Source organism: Olea europaea, chromosome 22, assembly GCF_002742605.1.
Source record: "Olea europaea var. sylvestris chromosome 22, O_europaea_v1, whole genome shotgun sequence".
Taxonomy (NCBI): Eukaryota; Viridiplantae; Streptophyta; class Magnoliopsida; order Lamiales; family Oleaceae; genus Olea; species Olea europaea.
In genome coordinates, this window is record NC_036258.1 from 15,363,721 (window position 1) to 15,382,009 (window position 18,289).

General features: G+C 33.3%; 2 protein-coding genes across 3 annotated transcripts; one reads left to right on the forward strand and one right to left on the reverse strand.

Annotated features, from left to right (window-relative positions):
- Window positions 1-2,715: 2,715 nt before the first annotated feature.
- LOC111371823 (calmodulin-like protein 11) lies at window positions 2,716-4,990 on the forward strand. Of its 2 annotated transcripts, none has more exons than XM_022993997.1 (4): window positions 2,716-2,886; window positions 3,062-3,219; window positions 3,557-3,688; window positions 4,704-4,990. In XM_022993997.1, the coding sequence occupies exons 1-4, from the start codon at window positions 2,811-2,813 to the stop codon at window positions 4,839-4,841; spliced, it is 504 nt and encodes a 167-aa protein (XP_022849765.1). In that variant the 5' UTR covers window positions 2,716-2,810; the 3' UTR covers window positions 4,842-4,990. The 2 variants fall into 2 exon arrangements, with proteins under 2 accessions (XP_022849765.1, XP_022849766.1); XM_022993998.1 differs by having other exon boundaries at window positions 2,727-2,886; window positions 3,608-3,688.
- A 307-nt stretch (window positions 4,991-5,297) lies between these two features.
- On the reverse strand, window positions 5,298-16,688 carry LOC111371822. The gene is made up of 5 exons (XM_022993996.1): window positions 16,495-16,688; window positions 16,360-16,420; window positions 16,065-16,256; window positions 6,924-7,067; window positions 5,298-6,810 (listed from the first exon to the last, which is right to left on the reverse strand). The coding sequence occupies exons 2-5, from the start codon at window positions 16,388-16,390 to the stop codon at window positions 5,534-5,536; spliced, it is 1,644 nt and encodes a 547-aa protein (XP_022849764.1). The 5' UTR covers window positions 16,391-16,420; window positions 16,495-16,688; the 3' UTR covers window positions 5,298-5,533.
- Window positions 16,689-18,289: the final 1,601 nt, after the last annotated feature.

Genomic DNA, 18,289 nt, shown 5'->3' on the forward strand with positions numbered 1-18,289 from the left:
CTTTATGAGAAAATTTGTTTTAATAGTGTTTTTTTAAAGAATTTGTGGTTAAAAAAGTTAAAAAATTTTAAATTTATATACAAAATTATTTTATTGAAAGAACGTATAATTTAAAATAAATTTGAAAAAAAAAAACTAAAATTAAACTTTAAAAAAATGGGTAGTGTACAATTTGCCCCTGTTTGGCCGATATTTTTTCAAATTAAAATGGATGTAATAGTATTTTTTTGAAGAATGGTGATTGAAAAAAAAGGAAAAATTTTCGATTTATATATAATATTATTTTATGAAAGATTGTATGAATGAAATAAGAGAAAGAAATGAAATTTTATTTGATAGAGACCAAACGAGAGCTTTATATACAGTGTTATGTATGTATATGTAAAATTTCAATGCAGGTGCCGTCTTTTACCTCGTGAGACGTGCCAATGGCGAGCAAAACCGCGTTGACAGCCAAGCACATTAATGTCGTCTTAATCTCATAATTAATTTATTAATTTCTTTTAGCACACTGCCCTACTCATTCTTTAACTAATATTGCTTTATCCGAGGTTAGTCTTAGGCTGGAATGTTTAAAGCGGGCATTAATTTACAGTTTCCACCATACCTTGGGTTTATCTTAAAATTCGTCGGTGGCTCATTAGAAATTTACATGTTCTTTGAATGCAACAAATTGATCCTCAATTTTTAATAGTGTAATCCATTTCCAACATTTCAGTGATGTAGCAAAACCGTCATTTCCTTCATTTATTTCTATATTAAGTCCCTGTTTGTTTCTCATTATTTGTCCATTAAAATGAAGAATATGATCGTTATTCATCAAATCAAGCCATCATGTTTGACTTTCTATCTCTTGTGTGGGGCCGTAACGATTATATATTTTCATTCTCATTTTTACATTAATGTGTACCAAACTGGGCCTACATGATGAATTTACCATTCTCCGTGAATAATAAAAATTAAAAGATAGCAATAAAATAAGAACAAATTGTAAATGGAGTCCCATAACTTTTCAAAAATATATATAAATCGCATTTAAAATAATTAAATATGTATTAACACATAAAAATAGGAATTTAAGAAAGTTGTGTCTTCTCTAACTAAGCTCACCCATCCAACCTATCAAAGGTTGTAAACTTGTTTACAGGTGATCGATAATACCTAAAAAGAAATGAACAAGTGAAAAAGTGTTAGGAAAGGCTCGAAAAATTAGTGAAATACTTAAGCCCTTGTTTGTTATCCATTTTTCAGAACTTTTTTTTTCAATACTTATTTTCAAACATAATTCACATAATAAAATATTTTGCAAGTGAATTCAAAAACTTTTTCCCACATTTCAACCACAAAAAAAAAAAAATATTATTTCAAAACTCATTTTCCTTATATTATTAAAAAAAAAATTAATTTCAAAACTCATTTTTACCAAAAAGAAAAAAAAAAAACTCTCCTTATAATGGCTACTAAAAATTTGATCGAATAGAAAATGCGACGGACATGTGGCAAGAATTATTTTGAAAATATAAGATCTTTTGGTCTATTATATCAAGCATGTAAATTACATGTATGCAATTACTCAAATATTAACATAAAATTAAGGTCAGGAGAAAATCCGAAACATAGTTGAAAGGTCATGAGGTGACCTAACAAGAAGAAATTGATCATTTTTCTTGGATGTTTCAAGAGGAAAATAAATTTCATTTAGCAATTATTATTATTATTATAATTAAATTTTGCATACTTATAGCTTCTTTGATAAGATGGGTATTGGGCAACACGATATTTTGAAAGTGTTTATAAACATTAATTTTTATAAACATGTAGAAATAAATGGTGAAAAAGTATATAATAATTGTGGATCATATGAACTATAGGAATAAAAGTGATTTAGCCAACAGTGTTGATGTCACACATAGGCTTAGACGATATCAAATAACAAAGAAAGTCATACTTATTGATCGAGAAATAGAGCACAAATTTTTTACAGTCGTGATTGGTGTATAGAAATCCCTACCGACACCTCACATTTGAGGGGTGAGTGGGTAATTTTCTGACATTATTTATTCATGTAGGACCCAAGTCATTGTGAGACATTTGTATTTCTTCTGTAAAAATTTTTTCGAGACACCAAGCATTAATCAAATTTTTATCTTCAAGTTTACCTTATTTTGATTGTTCACTGGGCAATCACGGAGTCATTGAATGTTGCGTCAGATCTTATAGTTTGTTTGAGTCCTACTTTTTTAAAAAGTAGATTCTGTAATAGTGATTTTTGGAGAACATGTATTTAAAAGGTATGAAACATTTGACTTTACATATAAAAATTATTTTATTGGGAAAATACGTATTTAAAAATGAGTTCGAGGAAAAAAAAATGATTTTTTAAAGAATAAGGATCAAACGCGAGCTTAATATGCCAAACATGCTTGATGCATTCCACGTTTTCCTTTTTAAGCTCCTGTTTGACAAACATTAAAACAAAATATTTTTTCAACCACACATTCTCGTAATAAAATATTTTGCACACAAATCCAAACTTTTTCTTATATTTTAACCATACATTCTTCGGAAAATTATTATTCCAAAGTGCATATTTTAAGAATAGACATGACAATTTCAATTCTCGAAGGGCTTAATTTGTAACTCCCAAAAAAATTGTGAAATTTAATGAAATTGGAAAGCATTCATCGATTTGTCTCCATTAGAATTCAATTCTACATGAAACCCAGCTAAGATTGAGCTATACTCAACTAACTCTCTCTCTCCCTCTCTCTAATATATATACAGTCACATAAAGAAGTAAAAATAATATAATGGCAGATGTGCTAAGTGAAGAGCAAATCGTCGAGTTCAAAGAAGCCTTCAGTCTATTTGACAAAGATGGAGATGGTTTCTCCTTTTATTCTCTCCTCCTTTTACATTTATTTTTATGTATATACACTACTTTTTACATGAATTTTTAACTTTACATGCAGACTAGATTCATTTTCTTTGACAAGCAATTTTATTCATAAAAAGCTTAAACCGTTAAAGAAGGAAACTGCTGATTAAATTACATTTGCAGGTTGCATTACTATTGAGGAATTGGCTACAGTAATAAGGTCATTTGATCTGAATCCAACTGAGAAAGAACTTGAGGAAATTATAAATGAAGTAGATTCAGATGGAAATGGGACCATAGAATTTGCAGAATTCTTGAATCTCATGGCTAATCAGATCAAGGTAATCATTAATAATCTCATGCTTCATTAATATCAAAATTAATACATTCTCCATCCCATAAAGATAATTATGTTTTCCTTTTTCATCTATCCCAAATTATAGTCTTGCTTCTTATTTGAGAGAGCAGTTAATATGTTAATTTCCTAATATGCCTCTATTTAATGCCATTTGTTGTCACAAACATAATTCACTTACCTGAATAGAGTAAAATGATAATAAAATTTTATTATTTCAACTATATTAATTAAATTTTTTTAATCGGTGTGAAAAAAAGAAATATGACTATCTTTGTAGAATGGAAGGAGTATAAAACTACTCGCTCTCTATGTATGTATAGATAAAATATGTACATATCTGCATCAAATCGAAAAGGGCCTTTTTTTATCAGGAAGATGATGCAGAGGAGGAGCTGAAGGAAGCTTTCAAAGTGTTTGACAAGGATCAAAATGGTTACATATCAGCTAATGAGGTGAGCTACAGTTTATAATTTACATAAATTATGAGTCATAATAAATTAGAGTTGACTGCACAAATACTGTCTTCGTCCCTTAATTTTTTAGGTTTATTAGAGCTTACAAAAACTAAAATACTAATATTTTTTGACAACCACTTTGTTAGGTTCACTAAAGATTACTATACTGATATTTTTTGATGTATAACTAATTGCTCATTTAATAATTCTTATAAACACTTTCATTTTGAAAACAATAACATATCCCATTTGAAAGTCTACCATTGACCACTATACGAGTAATGCCGTTTGTACTCGGACGTTTATATGCCCGGTTACCCGGTCCCACCGCCTCCCTCACATGGGGCAAGGACCTGACCCCCATGTGAGGGGGGCAATGGGGCCCCGTAACCGGTCTTTTAAATGCCCGGGTACGAATAGTGTGATCCACCACTATACAGACTTCCATTACTGCTGACATGGTACCCAATGGTGTACCTATGATACTCGAATTGTACAATTCGAACATATTTTTGAAGTTTTCAACAAAAACTACTCTGAATCAATAATTCTTTGTTTGTTGGTAGAGAAAGTTATATTTGCGGGTTGAGTTTAGGTTAGGGTTAGTCTTTTATTTGACTTATTTTATTTTTAAATTATAGCAACAACTGGTCATTTTGCTGGACTAAGCTTCAAAACAAGAAAATAACACTTGAAAGCGAAAATGCTCACACACCTTTTTCGATTAGGTGCGTCTTATGCTGTCAACGTAAAGTTGCTGCTACATAGGACATTTCCTCTATGCCCTCCACCTAAATGGTGAAGATAACATGTTTCGTATATTGTATCAAATATAAATATCAAATTTTATGAACAACAAAGATATTTTTATTTGGGTGCAATTAGCTTTACCTTGCATGAATTTTTTAGCAATTTCTTAATTAACTCCTCTCTTGAATTTATTTTTTGAACAATCGATTAGCTCAAGGGATTATGCAAATCCTTAAATTAAAGCTCTTATGATCCCATGCAGCTGCGGCATGTGATGATCAATCTAGGTGAAAAACTAACAGATGAAGAAGTGGATCAGATGATCAGAGAAGCTGATCAAGACGGCGATGGACAAGTCAATTATGATGAATTTGTTCAAATGATGACAAACATTGGATAGGATTTCTTTAATGATGCTTATATTGTCTATTATTTATTATCTCTTGTTTAACGTTTGATTAATTGTTTAATTAATTATTGTTAATCTACCTTTGTAATAGCTGAAATGTTGGGTTTTTGAATCTATTTTCCATTAAATTTCTAAGTCAATGGATTTTCTCTTGCTAATTGTATTCTCGTTTCATTATTGAGTAGTCCAACTAACTCCAAACGACGTACGGCCTAGATAGCTCGTCTCGACTTCACATCTCCAACCAACCTTCACTTTTTACTTTCGTAACGTGTTGATTAATAATTAGATGATTTTCGTTCAGAATCAACGTTCAAAATGTTATTTTTATTAAAATGCTTAGTACACAACGAAGCCTATTACCGTTCCAATCAATTGATAGATATATAAATAAAATCATAATATTTAATAAGACATTTTTCCATTCTTTAGTTAGGTCATCAACACATCTTGACATACTTAGTTTACAATGGAATATATGAAACAATTTGTTCAAGCCTTAAAGAAATTTCCCAGCCAAAAAAGTGATGTACACAAAAAAGAAAAAGAAAAAAACAATCTGAATTGGAATCGAAACAGAAACAAACCAAAAAAATAAAAAAACATCAACAGGTGCTCATACATATATAAATGATTCGACTTTCCCGGGAAAATCATGAAAAGGGTCATGCATGAAGGTTTGATTAATTGATTGCCGCTGTGCAACAAATGCAGGTAGTGAAAATGGAAGATTTAGGCTTGCGCTTCGCATTTCCCTTTGGAGAGTTTGACTCCAGTGCCTGCAAATCCTTATCTCCCTTCTTATCTATACCATTGTTTTCTTGTTTTTCTTCTGTATACATTGCAGTAGTTTTTTCTTCTTTCTTGATCGCGTTCGAAAATATACCTCCAGAATTTTCTGAATTGCTTCTTTCCATTAATCTAATGGTTTTCTCTTCCACTCCCACCTCCTCATCATACTGTACTGAGGTTCTAACCAGAGTTGCACAGCTCGAAAAGCTTCGAATTGCAGTTTTGTCCTGATATAGTAATGGAGTTTGATCAGATTCTTCAGACCTAACATCGAATGAAACACCAAAGTCAAAACTTGGGGATTTTCTGAGCTCCAATAAATGATTTCCTACACCTCCTTGTGAAGGAATATAATTAGTCTCATCACTTTGTGTAAGTTCAGTTTCTAGATTCATAGTATTATCCAGTGAATCCCCTATTGGTATTTCATTGATTGCATAGCTAACATTTGCAATAGAGCATTCACGAACTAGTTGTTCACAGCCATTATATTCTTGTACGTCTTCTACGCCTACCCTGTCATCAGTTTTGTTGCCCAGAACTGCCTTCTCGAGTATACCTTCATTTGTAGCCTTACAGGTGGCTATGCGTTCTCTGGTTGGTTGATTGTGTGTCTCCTCACCATGATCAACTTTTTCTGGTCCAGAACTGGAACTAATCCCGACTGAACTTACCTCCTCATCTTCTTTACTCCCGGATTCAATCCTCATCTCAGGTTGATCTGCATTGAAATTCACCAACTGATTGATTTCTTTATCCGAAGGCTGAGTTTGTTCTCCATAGCTCGTATTCTCTCCGTTGCCTAATTCACTCACCATTGGTGTCAGCTCTTCAGGAGTGGCCAGATACTCATTTGGTGGTTCAGAAATTGCTGCAGAATTTTGGTTTTGAGTACTTGTGTCCAATATAGCATCCTCAAGAGAAGCCATTTCATTCACCTCGAAGTCATTTTTCTCGACGTTAAGATTTGGTACTATGTTGGTGTCAATCAAATGACATGTCTCATCAAGATGGCATGACGTACTCACTTCCCGAGTTTCCTTACTCTCTTTCGATAATAAATCCCCGTTTTCTTCTTGTGATTCACCAGGAATATTTACATGCACCCGAGGATCAGAATTTAAATCAGAATTCGAGTCCAAACTTGAGTCACTTCCCTCTACCTCACCTGTTGGAGTTTGAAAGAATCAATTAGTTTATGGCTAGGAACTGTATCAGCATAACTTGTATCAAACAGGTGCTAAATAAAACTTTACGCAGTTTTCTTGTAATTAGATTAACCTTTTGAATGGGATAATTCGTCAAGAAATTTCAATGAAGCATCTCTCTGTGCATCATTATCGTCACTAGCTGTGCCATTTTCTTCCTCTGAGACCTCTTGATATCCTGGAGGAGTGTTATGTTCTTCATCATTGTTCTCAATACCTGAAAGCCAAAAGTATTAAAGTGGATTGAATTAACTAAAGATTATGAATCGAGTTGATATAGCATGTATTTTAGAAATGAAATCATTTATAGATTAGCCAAGTCTACTTTCAAGCAATGGAGATTAGAGTTCATATTTATGCACCACATCAAGAATAGAGCACTGTTGAGCCAAGAAATCCTACAATCCCTTTGTGCTACTGAATCGCTTTAACTGAAATTTGATAGAAGGAATACTTGTATTTTGGAACCAATTAAGAATTTTCACCCACAACTTTGGTTGGTGCAAGAACTGTTTTGAGTGATAAATCGTCAGAATTTTTGTCGTTTATGTTAGGTTTAACTATAATTGGCTATTCTCTATACAAAATTAAAGATATAAAAGAGTTACAAATGTTAAAGAGTTTTTTAAGTTAATTATGAGTCTGTGTGTTAAATTATGGAACAAGGAGAGAGAGTAGCAGGAATAATGCCGGCTGGCTCAACTTTAGCGCTTAAGCATCATCTTGGAAAAATCAACAGAACCATCGCCACCCACTTGGCGTTAGTTCACCGCTTGAGCGGCGGAGCCACCACTCCATTGGCACAAGCCTAGCCCTCGAGCGGCGCTATTTTTTGTGGAAATTCTATTTTGTGATTTAAACAAACTTTTTTTTTTTTTTTTTTTAGGCCTAAACAACCGCAAATACTTTCCACTATATATACTTGATAACTATATTTTATGTATTCATTCAGGGCCTTAGATAGTAATATTTAGTTGCATCTCTAGTGAAATATAGTTTAAATTGTTGTATTTTTGTATTAAATAGGTAAAACTCAATGGTTTAGTAAGAAATTAGAAGAAACAAAAAGAAAACCCAGAAAAGAGTGAAATCAAAAAGATGGGGGGCCAAGTTGCAAAAAATTCATAAATGAGACGGACGATTAAATGAAGATCGAAGATACCAAGGCTTTAATTGAATACAATTGGAAGATAAATGAACAAGATTATAAGATAAAAGAGTTGGAATGAACCACAATCAAAATTTGAGGACTAAAGTGCAAATATTGAAAAGTTGGGTCAAACCTTACAATAAAGAAGAGTATTAGGGGTCAATCAAATGAGAAAAGAACTTAAAGGGATGAAATATAGTCGAAGTATTATCACTAATCAATTTTCAAGCGAAAAAGTTATGCTTTTTGAAAAGTTGTCTCAAACCTTATAATAAAGATTCAAGAGTGTTAGGAGTCAATCAGATGAGAAAAGAACTTAAAGGAATGAAATATAGTCGAAGTATTATCACTAATCAATTTTCAAGCGAAAAAGTTATGCTTTTTGAAAAGTTGTCTCAAACCTTATAATAAAGATTCAAGAGTGTTAGGAGTCAATCAGATGAGAAAAGAACTTAAAGGAATGAAATATAGTCGAAGTATTATCACTAATCAATTTTCAAGCGAAAAAGTTATGCTTTAGATTTTCAGTTTTTGTTTGAGACTCATTTTTGGCATAGCAAACGTTCGAATTGAAAAAAATGATATCTCTAGATGAATTGTAGCTTATTGAATTATCTTTTTAATGTACTTTGAATCACTTCAACCGAATATCAGGAGAGAAAAATACGATCAAAATACTAAAAATTGTTCGACTGAAAAAAACTATAATTATGCGGTCGCATAATTCAAAAATCCATGCGGTCGCATCCACACATGCAGGGAGAAATTTGAAGTTCAATAAGTGAACTATGCGGTCGCATCCCAATGTACTATGCTACGTATAGTGCAAGATTTTAGATGAATCACAAGTTTCCTTATACTGTTAAAACTCAACTTAGTATGGTTTTGGGCGATATTTTTTATCTAGATTCGAGCCATATTAATACCAGAACATTCCATACATATTAGAGAGCTCCTTTTATGCAACAAATTACCCAAGAACTTAAGAGAATTATATTGAAGAAGAGGCAAATTCATCTTTGTGGTAGATTTCAATCGAGGAATTGGAAGGAGACTACTGAGCATCATTCATATCGGGAGATTTGCACAAGGGTTGGAGGGAAAATTCAAGAGATATTAAGGATTCATCGAAGAAATTTAAGAACTCAAGAATTCTTGCCAATTATTTAATTTTCGGGTGATATTTATTAAACTTATAATAATTTCTTGTAATTTCAATATGTTCAGTTAGATTTTTATATTGCTAAGATGAGATGAACCATTGTTATGAATTTTTTTTTTGTTTGAATAATTGAATTGTCGTTAAGTTGATTGGATGATTGGATGTTTATCATGATTTTATTTACTTTTTCAATTAATTGGCCATTAGTTGAATTATTTGTGGGTTTTATTATTATCGAGAGAGATATAGAATCGATAGCACATAGTGATAAACATTGTGAGATTCAATAGAGGATAGAGATATACTTGTATGCTTCACATGATTTTTATAGATGTTCTAGCTCGTATAATACTTTCTTGCACGTTTGTATTTTTCATAGAGATATAGGAAGGTCGCGTGTAGGATTTCTATATTGTTATTTGATTAAGTGTATTAATATCTATAATTTGATCAAACACATAGTTCTCGTGGGTTTGACTCTTCATTTACCATTATATTACTTGCTACGATCTTGTGCACTTATGGGTTTTCAAAGGGTCAATACCCAATTCATATTCCGTCCAGAGGCATGGTTGATAATTATATTCTTCCTAGAATATATCTTTTGAAGATCCTATATCAATTCTATACCTTGAAATTTTTCAATCACACCTTAAAAAACATCAATTCAAACTCTCAAACCACCTATTTTTGTAAAATATGTTCGAGTTCTGAAGATCGAGGAAGGAAATTGGAGTTCCGATAGGATAAGTACGAGGAGTTTTTGGTAATCCACAGGAGATAAACGATTGTAGAAATTCAGAACTAGTGCAGGAGCACGCAGTTCAGAAGAGCCTTGATATTTATAGGAAGTAGGTTAGAGTACTAGAAGTTAGTTCAGTTTGGACTGTACTGTAAGCCAATTTGTTTATAGTGTATTTTATTGGCTTGGGCTCGAAGTTTTTTTTGATGTTTTTCAAAGGGTTTTTCTTCGTGATCAATTGTTAGTGTTATTTACTTTATGCAAATTATAAATTGTAAAATTATAAATTGTAGCAATTAATCATAGGATAGACTTGCATGTTAATTCATCTAGATTAATTATTATTTGTGACTTGTTGCTTATAATAAATGGAAAATGTAAATTCTGCATTAATCACTTCTTCATCCTCCTTTAGTTGTTAGTTGGATCGAACTTCGATATTTCAATTGGTATCAGAGCTTAGATTTGATACCAAACCCACTTTATCTAGAAAAGTTAGTCACTAAATATTCCTCCATGTTTTGATAGAAGTAATTATGCTTACTGGAAAGTGAGAATGAGATCCCTTCTAAAATCTATGGACAAGAAAATTTAGGTTTCTATCGAAAAGAGATGGACCACCCGAGCTACAACTGTTGTAGGTGTAGTTACACCCACTGAGGTTGCAGTTGGTCTAAAATTGATTTAAATAAATGTAATTTGAATAGCAAAGGGTTTGATGCCATATTTATGGCTATGTCCCCCAAAGAGTTTAGGAGTGTGTTTATGTGTGAGATTGATAAAAAGGTTTGTGATATCTTAGAGACCCCACATGAGGGAATTGAGATTGTTAAGAGCTCTAAACTGCAGATGTTGACCACTAGGTTTGAAGAAATTAGAATGGAGGATGATAAATCATTTGATGATTTATATACGAATTTGAATAACATAGTTAACTCTAACTTTAACTTAGGTGAGAATTTTTTTGAAATTAAGATTGTTTGAAAAGTTCTTAAATTTTACCCGAGAGGTTTAGACCTAAGATCATGACTATTGTAGAGAGCAAAGACTTAGATGCAGTTAAATAGAGGAACTTGTAATTTTTCCAAACACATGAACTCAGCAATTCTCAACATAAGAAGAACAATTCTATAGTCCTGAAACTTTTGGTAAGAAAAATATGACTCTACTGTTATTGAGATCCTTAATGATTAGGAGATAGCTTATTTCGTAAAGTAATTTTGAAAAATCTCTATGAATAAGAGAAAACCTTAAGAAAGATATAGAGGTTCAGCTAGTAAGTTCAGAAAAGACGATTGTAAGAAGCCCAATACTAGGATGTTTAGAAACTAATTCTTGTTTGTTATATGTCATTAGTGTCAAGGATTTGGCCATTTTAGGAATGAATGCCCTAATGATAAAAAACCATGAGTAAAGTTATGGACGCTACTCTCACTAACGATGAGTCTCACTCGGACAATCAAAGTGAGAAGTCCAATTCTAAGGCTTATAACTATATAACTTTTCCTTATCTGATAATGAGAGTGAGAAGGTTGAGGATGTAGAATGGAGTGAACGCTCTAAGGAAGATTCTGAAGATATTCATGAGGCTTATGAACAACTATTCCATGAGAGTCTCAACATGAAAAAGATCAACGGAGCAGTCTTTAAGAAGGTTAATGAACTTGAGTTAGAGAGAGAAAGACTTACATGTCTTGACTTTCAGGAGTCTACCAAATGCCTTACTAAGTTAAATGTTGTGAATAAATCCTTAGAGACTAAGGTTAAGACCTTTATGAGTGATATTGTAAAGTCCATTAGAAGCCTAAGTGAGTTATATGTTGTGAATGAATCCTTGGAGACTAAGGCTAAGACCTTTATGAGTGACTTTGAGAAATTCAATACTCCACTCCATTCTTTCTTAAGTGGATCATAAAAACTTGACAATCTTTTAGGGTTGAATAAGTCTGCTGAGAATATGGGATATCTAGGATATAACAAACTTATCATAATACTGCTAGTACTTCCAAGGCTACTTTTGTTCCTGCCACCAACCAGTCTAGGTATGTTGCAAATCCTGAACCTAAGAACAAAGATATCTTAGGACAAAGGCCTACTAAACATCATAAGACCAACAACCCATAAATCAAAATCAGCAACCACGTAGATTTGGGCCTAGGTTTATCCCTACGTGTCACAATTGTGGTGAGCTAGGACACACAATGCCTAGGCATCACAAACTTTTGAATAGGAATATAAGTCAGAATATATCTAGCCGGGTTGACTTCTTTACTAATTAGGTTAGTCAGTTGATCGAGATGTTGACACAGTTGATTAAGATTAATTCTACTTCTAGGAAAGTCTAGGTTAAGAATAGTGATTCGAGAGATTATGAATTTGATCATGATGCTCTTGAAGGCAAGAGCTTTTGTGTACCTTAATGAGTAGGTTATCTTGATGCATGCACGTGGAAGTTCATTGTGTTCATTCATTATTACATACATTACATTCTTTGTATTTTCTTTTTGGTTTTTCTTAAAAAAAAAGGTTGAAAAAAATAAATAGGGAAGAACTTTTTTAAACAACATCACAATTTACTCCATATAAACTTCAACTGAGTGTGTGAGAAAGTTGACAGTTCATTGATTATACTTGTGCATGCTATCAATTGCATTTTTGAGTTATCATGTTGACTAATGAGATGATTACTTGATACTTTTTCGGTTGTGATAGAAAGGGGGAGAGAGAGTATTTTGTTGAGAAGAGACATTACATTGGTATTTCATATCATTTTGGATGTGCGTTGATATTGACGCTCCACATATTTGCTTACCTATTTTAAGTTTGTTTTGTGATATTAATACTGTTGTTGGTGTTTTGATTAATATTGATATTACATCTTAGTCTAGTTAGCATGATTATGATATTATGTCTCAATTTCTATATTTCTTAACTATTTTACATGCTTTTACACTTGATATTTAAGTTTTTGATTCTAGGAAACATGTTTAACAAGGAAAGCACATTATAGTCGTGTTAGTGTGGCTATGGTTATTTAGTTTATGTTTTATTTTGACTTATAATACTTACTTTTGTCATAGAATGTCAAAGGGGGGTTTTTTTAGATTTTATTGTAATTGACTTTTTTTAGACAAAACTAAAGTTATAAAAGAATTATAGAAGTCAAAGTGTTATTTGTGAGGTTGTATAAGTCAATTGAAGAGCCTTTGTATTCGAGTGTGGAACAAGGAGAAAAAGTAGTTGAAATAACGTTAGCTGGCTGTCCCTTCAACGCTTGAGCGTTACCTTGGAGAAATCACCAGAAGAATCACTGTACGCCTGGCTCTAGCTCATGAATACTTCGCTAAGACAATGGAAGGTGACGTATGTATAGCTGACGAGAGTGAAGGGCGGTCCTTAGCGCTCAAGTGGTGGTGTTATCCAGAGAAATTCTATTTCTTGATTTGAACAACTTTTTCAGTCTAAACAATCCCAAACACTTCTTAATATATATACCCAAGTTATATTCCGTCCTGATCATAGTTGATCATTATATTATTCCTCGAAAATATCTTTTGAAGATCTTGCATCAATTCTATACCTTGAGATCTTTCAACCACATAATGGAAAATGTAAATCCAAATTCTCAAAACACTAACTCACCTACTTTCATATAATCTGTCAAAGTTCCGACGATCTTGGAAGAAATCAAAGTTCCAGTAGGACAAGAACAAGAAATCCTTGGTGATACACAGAAGATAGATGATTCTAGAAGGTTGGGAGCTGCTGCAGGAGCATGTAGTATAGGAGGGCCTAGGTGATTATAGGAAGAAGGCCAGAGAGTAATAGAAGTTAGTTGAATCTGGACCGTATTGTAAGTCAATTTGTCTTTAGTAGATTTTATTAGCATGGGCCAGGAGTTTTTTATTCTTTGCGATAGGTTTTTCTCCTTGATCAATTATTGGTGTTATTTACTTTATGCAAATTATAAATTGTAACAATTTAACATATGATAGATTTGCATGTAAATTCTTCTAAATTAATTATTATTTGTAACTTCTTGTTTATAATAATTGGTAAATTTAAATTTCGCATTAATCACCTATTCATCGCCTCTAAGTATTAGTTGGGTCGAACTTCAGTATTTCAATTTAAGAAAGCTAGACATTATTGAGATTACTGTAAATAGGTGGAACCATCCAAAATAGTTGGTATGGACAAAAGACGTATAATTTTCTCATAGGATCGAAGAAGAAAAAGAACAAAATTCTGAAATCTATAATAAATAATTGTGCTCATTATCGAACTATACTTAAAAACGAGACAACAGAGGTCAAAAAAATCTGTGGAACCAGTCTGAAGGATGAATTGACCAGACTATTCTTATTAATAAAATTAATTCCAGCTAGAGGAATATCGTTGTGGCACTGATTGATGCGGATAAGGTGGTGCCTAGTCGACACGTGGACAAAACGTCAAATCTTGTCGTCACATGTCAACTACCTCCATGACATGTGTTCCAAAGTTGTTTGCATGTGTATACACAAGTCCTTCTAGTCAACCAATATGTGTTACTAAGTGTGCACGTGCCGTCCGAGTCAAGGCCACCTGCGAGACACCTGGTGAGGTGTGCATATATGAGGTAGACACGTGATTGATGACTAGGATAAATTGTGGTTCTGACGTGCAAGACATGTGGCAGTGCGTAGGACAACACATGTCCATTGAATAAGACTTAACATGGCATTGACGGACAACAGGTGGCAGTGACTAGAAAGAACCATGCTGCTGACTAGGACAACATATAGCAGTGACTGTTGGAAAAATAATTAGTTGCAGCAGTGATCAGAACAATATAATGCAGAAATATAAAACTTATCGATCGAGTCTCGTGACAGCACGATGTCCTAAAGTGAAATTGCCCGTCAATAATTGCTGTGACCTCCGTGGACAATCACTCCCAGGATACAACGATCGTAAACCACTTATGCAGCAATCACGAATGGTTTTTCTAGAACTCTCAATTGTACTCCAGAATAGGTATAAAAACCCGAATATAAGAAGTTCACAATATGAAAAGAGTGATTGATTCTATTTTCTTTTTTGTGTGTCTTTTCCCAAAGCAAGATATGGGTTTATATAGGCAAGATGGTAGTAACAGTCTTCACCATGTTAATGCAGAATTTTAATGACTGAGTAGTGGGTGTTTAATGGCAGTTAGTGGGTTGTTACAAAAACAAACAGTCATAAAATACTGGCTAGTTTTACCCATTAAATAATAAAGAAAAAAAAATATATTTATTTTAGTCAAGGAAGCCCAAGAGTGATTCGAACCCCTGACGTCCCACACAAATGTCACATTTCCCACCACTTTGGCACTTTATCTAATTTGATTATTTCTTTCACATTTTATATTTATACCATAAATATATAACAGTGACTAGGAGGAAAAGTGGCATGACTTGGAAGACACGTGGCAGCTGACTTGGACAAAATGTGTTGCTAACTAGAACGGGATCATGGTGACTCGGATAACAGGTGGTGATGACTAGTTTGAATGGCACTATTTATCAATTATGCTCCTTGGATAGGATTGCTGACAGGGAGGGGGTGACAGGGCCTACACGGCAGGGCAGGATTGGGTGTTGTACTTGTTTATTATTATTATTTTTTAAAACTATCAAATCACGTATTACACTTGTCCCCTCTGTCATTGAGTTTGTCATTGAGCTTGTCATTGTAGCAAGATTGCTCACTAAAATGAAAAGTGCTGCTAACTAGGCCGAATGGTGGTGGTGACTAGGTCGACAGGTGTTCGCTGTGAGGGCGCACAGTGGCAATCAGGAGCTGGGAGGACGCATGAAGGGGTGATGGTTCATATGGGGGCAAGGGGAGAAGTGTATACGTCTATTTTCTTCGTACAGAAAATTGAGTTGGCACGTGCAGGTGTGTTTGGTGCTAAATCTAGTTTTTCTGGTGCCATTGGACTCGATGCTTTACATGGAGTGGATATTTGGCCTTTGAACAATGGAAAAAACTACTGAGAAAGGCGAGACAAAGTTCTTAGTAGTTTTATTTAAAAAAAAACTAAGTATATTTAAATGTATATTTTAATTTTGCAACTGAACACATGTATCAAACCTTAACAAAATAGCAATGGTAAATGTATAATTTAGCTAACCTCTTTCTGTCAGCTTTTCCACAGGTAGGTGTTTCTGCATTGCAGCATGACAAGGATGAGAATCTGCAGCATTTTCTTGAAAATCTTCGACTTCATCTTCAGGAGGCATATGGTTATCTTCTGTCAAATCATCTTTCTTTGCACTTTCAGGAACTGTGTGGTTATCTGCTTCATTTGCGGCTCTTTCTTCTCCTGAAAGTAATATACAGTAATTATGCATGATTTACAGAATTTCAACAGGAACATAAAATTATAGGTGAAAACACATAAGTTAGAATATATGTGATTACCATACCTACTATTCCTGTTGCGTTTTGATTCCCCATCTCATTTTTGCATGTTCAACTGTTCAATTGCTGAAATTGAAATAGTTTAGTGTTGAGAACAATAGGAATATATGAACAATAGAAATTGATTAGAAAGAAATTACATTCCGTTATGATGGTTATAATCATATTCGCATGTCAATAGTGAGGCTGCCAGAGTGTTAATACTCGATTAGTCTGGCCACCATGTTTGCTTAAAGCATAAGAATTTTTATACACCCTTTAACACCTAAGGTCCTCAAATATGGACTACAAAAAGCATAACGTGTATGTTGAACAATCTCGTTCAAATTTCGGGGATGGGATTTATTTAAATTTTGTTTTCAACATGTTACTTCTTACGCAGGTTGTATCCGTTATTTTATCAATTGCTTTATGGTGCACAATTTTCACAAATGAGTGATCCTGAAAGTTGAAAAATATAAGACTTTTTGTTTCTATTGTGGATTAAATCTTAATCCTTAATACGACAGCAATGATAATCCCGCGAAGTAAACCCAAACATGTAGTAGTTCCCAACGTTCACATACTGCAGATTTTTTCAATGTAACGGAGAAGATTAAAAGATTTTACATCACCTCTCTGTCATATTTACACGGAAATAGTATCCCTTCGAGAATTTTCTAATATTAGGGTAACCTTATACATGTATAAACTACTTAGTAGATCCCTAAATATATAAAATATACATACGAGGCTCTTCTATTAAACAATTTGCACCGACCCCATATTAAACTAATCCATCTTAAAGCATTCTTTCGAATACGCTTTCTCCCTAACATTAATATTCTGCAATGATGAATACCAATTAAACAAACAAAAGATAACTTGAGGGTATGTTTATAAGAAAATGTTGTGATGGCCCCTTGCAACTTTTTTTTAAAAAAAATTATTGTACTTTGCTTAAGAATGTTTCATGAAAATATTCTCATTCTTTTCTTACGGGACAACCACATCCAAGGAGTTGAGCCAGCAAAACTTAATGATATTACACTAAGTACAGGAAGCTTTTTGCAGCTTGCTGCTGTGTTTTATAGGAACATATCTATATGTACCTAAAATTTGTTAGATATTGTTTCTATGTAGCACAATATCTTTAGTTTCTAAAATAATGTCAGTATCAGTTTTAACTTTATTAAAATTCTAGGTGGATCGCTTCCCACGAGACATTGCTTAGGACCAATGGGTCACTCGACCCTCGTTTGTTGCCTAGCTTTTTTGATAGCTCTCCAGTTGGGTTGGGAGATCTGCTTATTTTGTTCAGTCTCCATGATGTCACGCCCCCCATTGCACTTTTATAGTAAATCTATTTCTTGGTGGAGTCCAATCCTTCAAGGCCATTCATCACAATATCCAATCGATATAAAACGAATGTTCACACATCTCCAATAATCTGCTTTGAACAAAATACATCATGAGCGTTGAACTCTTTCGTTCATCTCCTTTGAACTAGGAAAACCCGAGAATCTGTCGAGGTTACCATAATCTTCATCATGCCAGCCTTGCATTACCATGGAGGCTCAACCAGCTTGAGAGTTCAATTGGACCTCCACCATCGTACAGATCTTCAGCTCAAGTCCGAAATTCAGTTTGTGCATCTACATTGGCTATAGCCAAGCTTGGAACATGAATGTGATACCATTACTGAGATTTGGGTTCCATCTTATTAGGTGGACTAATCCAATATTGTTATAAACTCAGAACTATCTTCATTTCGATTTTTGTCCGTACATGTCAAACAAAAAGCATTAGACACACTTTCTTGATGTTTGCATTATCATCGATCACTCTAAACGTTAAAATTTCCATTTTCTTTCTTTGGACATGTCTTCTCCAGCTTTTGGACACCAAAAAACATATATCTATATCTATATATATATATATATATATATATATATA

Bases quoted from the DNA above. Each gene is read 5' to 3' on its own strand.
- LOC111371823 (XM_022993997.1), top strand. From the start codon at position 2,811: ATGGCAGATGTGCTAAGTGAAGAGCAAATCGTCGAGTTCAAAGAAGCC. The intron at 2,887-3,061 runs GTTTCTCCTTTT...TTACATTTGCAG, and splicing joins ATTTGACAAAGATGGAGATG to GTTGCATTACTATTGAGGAA. The intron at 3,220-3,556 runs GTAATCATTAAT...ATGTATGTATAG, and splicing joins TCATGGCTAATCAGATCAAG to ATAAAATATGTACATATCTG.
- LOC111371822 (XM_022993996.1), bottom strand. From the start codon at position 16,390: ATGGGGAATCAAAACGCAACAGGAATAGTAG. The intron at 7,068-16,064 runs GTTAGCTAAATT...TTTGGCTTTCAG, and splicing joins GGAAAAGCTGACAGAAAGAG to GTATTGAGAACAATGATGAA. The intron at 6,811-6,923 runs GTTAATCTAATT...AAACTCCAACAG, and splicing joins CGAATTATCCCATTCAAAAG to GTGAGGTAGAGGGAAGTGAC.